The sequence below is a fragment of the Musa acuminata genome, chromosome BXJ3-1, assembly GCF_036884655.1.
Source record: "Musa acuminata AAA Group cultivar baxijiao chromosome BXJ3-1, Cavendish_Baxijiao_AAA, whole genome shotgun sequence".
NCBI lineage: Eukaryota > Viridiplantae > Streptophyta > Magnoliopsida > Zingiberales > Musaceae > Musa > Musa acuminata.
The window spans coordinates 22,166,805-22,175,593 of NC_088349.1; the positions used below are offsets into that span (position 1 = coordinate 22,166,805).

At 37.3% G+C, this 8,789-nt stretch overlaps 1 protein-coding gene across 2 annotated transcripts; it reads right to left on the reverse strand.

Annotated features, from left to right (window-relative positions):
- Positions 1-4,101: 4,101 nt before the first annotated feature.
- On the reverse strand, positions 4,102-8,418 carry LOC103999670 (heat stress transcription factor A-2c). 2 transcript variants are annotated; one of them, XM_065136788.1, is made up of 5 exons: positions 7,998-8,418; positions 7,729-7,822; positions 7,330-7,631; positions 4,540-5,614; positions 4,102-4,455 (listed from the first exon to the last, which is right to left on the reverse strand). In XM_065136788.1, the coding sequence occupies exons 3-4, from the start codon at positions 7,627-7,629 to the stop codon at positions 4,832-4,834; spliced, it is 1,083 nt and encodes a 360-aa protein (XP_064992860.1). In that variant the 5' UTR covers positions 7,630-7,631; positions 7,729-7,822; positions 7,998-8,418; the 3' UTR covers positions 4,102-4,455; positions 4,540-4,831. The 2 variants fall into 2 exon arrangements, with proteins under 2 accessions (XP_064992860.1, XP_009419759.2); XM_009421484.3 differs by lacking the exon at positions 7,729-7,822 and having other exon boundaries at positions 7,998-8,414.
- Between the last annotated feature and the right edge of the window lie 371 nt (positions 8,419-8,789).

The window sequence follows — 8,789 nt, forward strand, 5'->3', positions numbered from 1 at the left end:
TTTGTCAAAAGCTTTTAAACTACTGATGACATCCGTAAAATAGGTGTACATACCAACAATAGTTTCACTTGGCTTCATTCGAAATACTTCAAAATCATGCATCAAAAGATTTATTTTAGACTCTTTTACTCTATAAGTGCCTTCATGAGTTACTTCTAGTGTCTGCCAAATCTGATATGCAGTTTCGCATATAAAAACATGATTAAATTCATTTTTTATCTAAAGTATAAAACAAAGCCTTCATCGCTTTAGCATTCAAAGAAAAAGTTTCTTCTCCAAATCATTCTATTCAATCATTAGATTAGAAAACTTTTGAAAACCACTTTCGATAATATTCTATAAATTCAAATCCATAAAAAGTAAGAAAACTCTCATTCGAGTTTTCCAATAAGTGTAGTCTGTCCTATTGAACATAGGAGGACGAATGATAGAGTGACCCTCTAGATTGTCGAAAAAAGTCATCTCTCTTGGGTGTAAAACTAATAGAGAGAAACCTGGCTCTGATACTAATTATTAGGACCGAAATCAGCACTAAGAGGGGGGTGGGGTTGAATTAGCGCTTTCGTAAAAGTTTCGTCGATTTGAAAATCTCGTTCGATAAAATTGTATAGGAAATATGTTTAACTTAAAAACATTCGTAAGAATGTAATAAGCAAGTAAAGTAGTTTGTAATAAAGGTAAATAACAAAATAGAAATGCAAATCGAATTTTATAGTGATTCGATCGTCGCGACCTACGTCCACTCCCGATTCCTCTTCCATCGAGGCCATTGGTATTCACTAACGATCTTCTTTCCAATGGGTGAAGATCAACTACCCAACTCTTTCTCCTTTTCATAAGCCCAAGAGAGAATCTTTACACTCCTCTTTTACAAGTATTCCCTCACACACCTCCCTTAGAACTATGTCTAAGCTTTAGGAGGAGGAACTCTAAAGCCTTAGAAGCACAAAGTTTTTATTCTACTTTCTTGCTGCCTTAAGCAGGAAAGATTGGGGTATTTATAGGCCCCAAATAATTTCAAAAATTAGAGCTAAAATTTAAATCCCCAAGGATTTAGGGTATTGGCGGTACCATTGCTTGTGTTGGGTGGTACCATGGCTTGCAACATTAACACTGGGCGATACCACCGCCTAACATTGACATTGGGCGGTACTACCACCTGACACTGACACTGAGTGGTACCACCGCCCAAACTGACGGTACCATTGCCTGACACAGTTTGGGAGACTTGTGTTTAGGCGATTTCACCACCCAGTTTGGCGGTGCCACCGCTTGACCCTTCTATGGGTGATCAAATGAGCCTTCCACTTAGCCCAAAACAGTCCCAAAGGCCCATTTGACCCTTAATTGAGTTGGTATTGTTTCACCCCAATACCGACTCAATTAGATATAAACTAACTCGATCTAGATATACAATTACAAGTATGAATCCTATGTTGTTTGGTATGTCATTAGTTCATTCGGTTCTTCGTCCGATCCTTCGACGCATCGTCCTCTCCTTTGGTGTATTGCTCAATCGACATGTTGACTCCTGCAACTTTCGATCTCCTTAGCGCAATGTCCGATCCTTTGGCCCAATACCCAAACTCATAGCGCGAAGTCCTTCTACTAGCACGTCGACTGATCCTTCGGCCTAACATCAAATCTCTTGATATGTTCCACTCTGGTCTAACGTCTGATTCTTCCTACTTTAATCGACTTGTATTTTCTGATCGAATTTAGTCCTACGTCACTCAAAATGTAGATTAGATGGTAAACTCATCAATTAATTTCATCATCAAAATCCAAGATTCAATAACCTCCTGTTGGTGGTCTTAGGGAGTAGGTGGTTCCAGGTTTTTGTTTAGGTGTTACTTACATGGCGAGAGAAGTTGAGTGGTGTCAGGATTTATCCCTATCAACCTCTCCACCACAAATGAAGCAATGTCTTCGACACCACAAATGATGTTGTTGTCCTTTCCTCGACCAAGTGACATCGAAGTGCATCAGCCTGATCAGGTACGTGTCACTAACTTTTTATCAATTCTCATACCTTTAACACAACCAAATAATACAACCAAGCTTAGAGATCATACGACAATATGCTCCAAAAATAACGCCTTCAAACAATATCAAATTCTTTATCTTCATGCTACCATAAGCTCTCTACTTGAGTTTACTAAACTCACAACCATCACCCAAGCTCAAAAATCTCCATTCTAGCATAAAGTCATGTGTAAGGAATATGATGTCTTACTCTATAATGTCATATAGATCCTTGTATCATCTCACCCCACACAAAATATCATCGGGTGTAACTAGATCTTTTGAATTAAGCTGAACCTAGATGGATCCATTGTCATATTCAAAGCATGTTTGGTAGCCAAAGGATTTCACCAACGACCAGGTGTTGATTACACAAAGACCTTCAGTCTAGTTGTTAAATCGATGATAATTCGACTCATTCTGAACTTGGCTATCACTCAAGGCTGGCCTATAGGATAACTAGATGTTAATAATACTTTCTTACAAGAGACCTTAATTGAAGATATATTTATGCATCAACCCCTTAGCTTCATCTAGCCTTAGTATCCAGATCATATTTGTAAACTATGAAAAACTATAAATGGATTTTGCCAAGCTCCAAAAGCCTAATATACCGAATTTAGCTCATTTTTTATATCAGTCGAACTCGTGAAATCCAAGTCTAACACTTCCTTATTCCTAAGATATCAAAAGAGATATATTATATATCTACTTGTTTATATAGATAATATTATTATCACAGGTAATAATTCTATGGAGATCAAGTAATTCCTTAAACAATTGGTAGGTCAATTCTCAATCGAAAACTTAAGAATATTAAGCCACTTTTTGGGAGTGAAAGTAACGTTTACATGATGTCTTACTCTATGATCTCAAATATACTCTATAAATTTTTCTATCTCAAAATATATATATTTGAGATTTATTATCAAAGATGAACATGTAAAATGCTAAAGAAATCACCACCTCACTCTCCACAATTGAGTTATTCAAATTATATAATGACAACCATACTATAGATCCTACACAGTACCTAAAAGTACTTAGTTCCGTGCAATATTTATCTGTCACATATCGAGACATTTCACTTGTAGTAAATAAATTATCATAATTCATGCCTCAACCCTCCACTATACATTGGTTTATACTAAAATGCGTTCCGTAATATCTTAATAGGACATTCAATCATAGACTTTTCCTTTATAAACACTCATCACTTCATCTTTATACCTTCGTTGATATTGATTGGGTAGGCAACACTGATGATAGAATATCTACATCAGCTTATGTTGTCTTCCTTGGAGCAAATCTGATCAGTTAGAGTTCCAAGAAACAAAACATAATAGCAAGAACTACCATTGAAGCTAAAACTGAGCCATCACTACCACTACTATAGAACTCAATTGGGTCACCAATTTGCTATACGAACTTAATATCACTTCTCAATTCACTCCTACAATATATTATGATAATATCAGTGCAACCTACTTATGCATTAACTTGATGTTTCACTTACGCATGAAATACATTGTCATCGACTTTCAGTGTTCAAGTTCTTAGACGTCAACTACATATTTCTCACGTCCATACTTCTAACTAAGCCTCTCGCTCATAAAATATTTCAATTGCATCATCTCAAGATTGACATGATTGATGAAAGCTCAATCTTACGAGGACACGATAAAAGATTATGATATAGACAAATATGAAATAATAATTTTACATTTCTTATATTCTAATACTAAATTAATATATAATTTGAAGATCAAACACAGATTTAATAATATGATTTGAGCATGAGAATTCCTTATAACTTATATAAACATGCACTACCTCAATAAACGAGATCATTAAATTCTTCCACATACTTACTGTTGAATCTCAGCAATCGCATGTTCTAGTTCTACTCAAGGACAACATATTCCATATTCCATATGGCGGTTCTCAACCATCGTTTTCTAGTACAATGAATCTATTATTTCGGTTGATCAGTGAATTCTCACGTGCCATGGCATTATTTATAAATAAATATTACTTATATTAAGAAAACAGAAAATACAAGCAGTAAAAATTCACTTGTAGAGACTCAAGATGCGAGTTCCATTATTCAGAAAACAATTACAAACCAGCTAACAAGTTCGCTACTATCATACGAACTGAAATAACAAGCAGCTAAGGCAAATAAATCACAAACTGGACTTGACACTGGTTGAATACTGTAACCAACAACAACAGTGTGTTACAGAGCAAAAATAGCTTCCATGTGGTGTCAAGTGCAAGCAGAATCATGTTGACTAGTTGACACAAAAAATGGTTGACCCACAATGCAGACTTCAATTAGATAGCGTACATGGCTGCAGAAATGTTGAGGTGATTATGTTTATGCTGAACCACAACCTCTCTCTCTCCAGACTGATATGCTTTAAGAACCTGTCAAGATAAAGATAGCACTCGAGTTACAGAAGGTTATTTGGTAGCCTAATGTAGCAAATGCTGCCTACAACATCAAACAACCTTGAGATGAGTAACCATGTCTTTCTGATACATGGTACGTCCTTTTGACTCTGCTGATCCGCTCAAAATAACTGCAAAATCTAAATCAGTATAGTTAAATGAAAATCCATATGAATATCAGCAGTATAAGAAAGAAGGATGAATAAGAAACGATTCCCTTGGTGGTAAAGCGCCACTCTTTTCTGGACCTTCCTGACAACAGATATAACTGATGTAATTAAAGGTGAGATTTAGATGCCAAAATTGATAAGAGAAGCAACAAGAGAAAGGAAGTGTAGCATAGATGTCTCATCTACTTAGGACTATTGGAAGTAAGATAGCCTAGTTTCTCAGCCAAGACAACAATATCGTCATCCTCGCCTCTTTCAACCCACTCTGGTCCACCCTTCTCCTCTTCAATCCGTTCCTTAAACAACGCCTCCCAAAACTCATCATTCAGTTCTGTATATCCACCTTCATGCTTCTCTCCCGGTTTATTCTCAGCATCTTCATTCCTTCCAAGTCCGTGTATTTCCATTGACAAGCCATCCAATTGGAAGAATTCAGGTTCATAAACCCCTTCCAGCTTTCCCGTTTCAATGTCAAATGGTGGCTCAAACTCCTGTGCTTCGTTTGTCTCCTCTTCACCATGACAAGGCCCTGCTTCTATTGGTCGTCTCCTTTTCTTTGAAATGGCTTCCTCAAGCTGTTTCCTTTTTTCTTGCTGCTGAACCAACTGCTGGAAGAAGTCAGGGTTTTGCAAAGCACATGCTAAGAAGGTCATCGTTTGTTGCTGTTTTTGTTCTGTGCTTTGTACCCTTTCTTCCATGGCTTGAAGCTGTGTTCTAGTGTTCTGTTGCTCCTGCCTTAGCTTCACCACCTCTGCCATCAGAATGTTCTTATCTCGCTTTAACCTATCAATTTCTCCATCTAGACCAAAGTGCCCGACCTCCAGGAATGACCCCGTTGATTGCTGCCTTGGTAGAGGATTCGAAGGTGGTTTTCTTCTTTTAATTGTCTTTAGAAGATGCTTCTGTCCTCTAAGAAATCCTTCATTTGCAAATTCCCATCTATCTGGGTCCACCTTCCTAAAGCCCTGAGAAAACCAAGAGATTTAGTAGCTTCGACTTTGATGCACCAACCAATCAATCAAAAGGGTAGAAACAAAGATAATCTATCAAATGAAGCAGAAACAAGTAGTCTAGCAAAGTCTATGATATCACAGAAGTTTCACAAGTTCAATGGTGGTTGATGAGAAGCCTCAAGCATGATAGTCTTCTGGTCCATCCTCTATAAAAAAAGAAAAACTTAGTGCAGATTAATAAATATTAAAAGATTATAAGGGTACTTCAATTAAGCTGGAAGGAGACATTGGTGAGAGAATGAAAAAATGTGTCCATCGACAATTTTACCTCAAAAAAGAAAATTTATACAGCAAGCAGATTCTCAGCACAAATAATCTTCTCGTTCTCTTCATTCTTCTTTCTTCTTCTTGTCTTTCTATTATTGATATAAAAATAATAATTGTTGAAAATGACTGTTTTGTCTTATATAATATTAGAAGTTGCAGTATGAGGAATTCTAACCATTTCGCTGATCAATAATAACAAAGACGGATATAAAAGGTACTTAGCTCTTCTGCATCATTAAGTTGAGTTGCTAGAACAATCAATCTGCCACTTTAGTACCTGTTCCATTTCTATATGGTTCCAATAATTCCTCGCATGTCAGACTGAAAGATGAAGCAAAAAACACTAGTTGTGTTCACCATATTTCTGTTTTAGCTGACTTCATACAGGCTCATTCCACTTCCAAAGAATAAAAAGTAAGCCACCCAATAGAACCATAGAGGTTCCAAGGTGAATGAACAACAACCGTAGTATTTACTCGTTACAGAAGAAAACAATTAAAAGAGCAAAATTTAAGAGTTGATGTGCTGTGACTAAGAGAATAGGAGAAAATTATATTTTTGAGAATGCTAGAATGTTACTGCTAGAACTCTTCAAAACCTAGAAGTTACTTCCTCTTAAGCATGTGAACGGAAGTTAAGATAGAAAGCTAACAATGAAATGGAACAATCATAGTCCCTCATTTAAGTAGCCGAGATATGAGAGAGATAAGGGGAAATTTTGAAGTAATTGGACCTGACAAGAACCAAATAAGATGCCAACAGAGTAACTAGAGATTAATAATCATGAATAATTATCAGTTGTTTCTATATGGTTTCCAATTACTGCCAACAAAGGGCATCTTATTATCAAAAATTTTGATGGCTGTCATCTGATTATCCAGATCATCAAATTATAGCAAAGTGTTGGGTATGTTAACCTCTCAATGCTTTCATCCAAAATCAAACTTCTTAATGTTCCTAATCTAAATTATTTTAAATGCACTGCAACCTCACAGCAAAACAGTGTCAATGCATTCAATTCGACAATGATGAATATGAGGAACTAAACATATGTTAACATCTGAAAAGAAAGTTGATGGAAGAGCTCTAGGTATATATAGGGTGAAAATTGTAAAAAAGAAGGTAGGATTGATCCATTGTCCAATTTAATGAGGAACAAATAAAGAGAGATGAAATCCACATTACATATTCAATTTGTTGCAATCTTCTGAACCTTTTATTGCCTTAACATAAAGTTTTATGACAAACTAGAAATATACTTTACGAACACAAGAAAAATTGAGATGCAAAAGAAAGTCATTTGCGTTGAAAATGAATTCCAACTGCGTCCCCTTTCCAAAAACCAAAAAGCTAAATAGAATCACATGAAAATTCATACAGGCATTACTTCAAACACTTACATATGTGTTGAGCTGCCTAACGAAGCTGGAGAAATTGTTGTGCTTGAAATACCTCGGCAGAAGGGTCACAGCAAAAGCGTGGGGATCCCGGACCACGAAGCTATTACTCGTGAGGCTCCAGGAGACCACCTGATCGGTTACTGGGTCATCGACCATGTCGAAGGTCTTCGTAAGGAAAGGCGGCGGCCCAACTTCGTGCAGCCCCTCCATCGGCCGTGGAGGCTCCATAAAAGAATCTTCTATGTTATAGGAACTCGTCTCCGGGTACTCCTCTTTCACTATATCGGGAAGAGGATCCATGACTGCAGCCAAAACAGATCAAACAATAGCAAGATGAGATTCTGATTCAAATACCGGAAATGTAACGACAGAGAATGTCGGCAACAACAAGGCCCTTACAAGAAACCCATCAAAAGAGAGTAACAAACGGATCCGTCTACTGGCAAAGGTAATCAATCAGAGAAAGACGAGACTTTGATGCAAGAAATGCAACCTAATCAACAAAAAATAGAGAAGAAACCATGGAAACTAAGATTAAAGAGAAAAAAAGCAGATCTCTTTTCAGGCGTTAAAGCAGGGGTCCGAGGAAAAGAGGGAAAGGATAGCACGAGCAGATTAAAATCTGGTGAAGAAGCAGGAAAAGGGATGAGAGTGAGAGGAGGACTTGCCTGCTGATACAAGTCTAACTAACTGAGCTGGGGAGGGGAAAGAGGATAAGATAATATGGGCGGTGGGAGTGTGAGCTCAACGCGCTGCGTTGTATAGCTCAGTGGTTCTTCGAGCAGTGAGATGGATGCTTTCTTGTTGCTGAGGAAGGAAGGAAAGGAAGGAGGAGAAGGGGACGGCATTAAATAGGGCTGGGACAGAAGGTTCCAGAGCGACAAGGTGCAGCCGGCCAGTCGTGGAAGCTTCCGGAGAGGTGTGGGGCGGAGGGAAATATCTCGTGGGGACCCAGCTTCCGGAGGGTGGGGCCGGCCGGTCGTGGAGATTGGCCGGCCGCCGTTGGTCCCGCTTGGAGCTGGGTCTCCTTCGCCACCCGTCTTCCGCAGATATTATCCCACTCGAGTATGGTCGCCGATGGTGATGATTGACGTCCTTGCCGACGCAAGACAATTGAAAGCGGAGGAAGGGAAACACCTAATCCCTCTTTTAATTATTTTTCTTTTTCTTCTAAATGGATGGAGAATAAAGGAAAACAATAAAAAAATATTATGATATAATTAAAAAAATATTTTTAATTAAAAAATAAAAGTAATATTAAATAATAGATAAAGATTTAGAATATTCATAACTATACAGTAACTTGCTTAGATCATAGGTTACTATTTACAATATATCTATAACTATTTAAAACATGATAACTATCTACATTATTAACTATCTCAATATTCTTACTTGATTCATAGTTACATATATTGATTTAAGATATAAAATAAATATGTTTATGAATGGAAAGTGAT

Bases quoted from the DNA above. Each gene is read 5' to 3' on its own strand.
- LOC103999670 (XM_065136788.1), bottom strand. From the start codon at position 7,629: ATGGATCCTCTTCCCGATATAGTGAAAGAGGAGTACCCGGAGACGAGT. The intron at 5,615-7,329 runs GTAAGTGTTTGA...TGGTTTTCTCAG, and splicing joins TTAGGCAGCTCAACACATAT to GGCTTTAGGAAGGTGGACCC.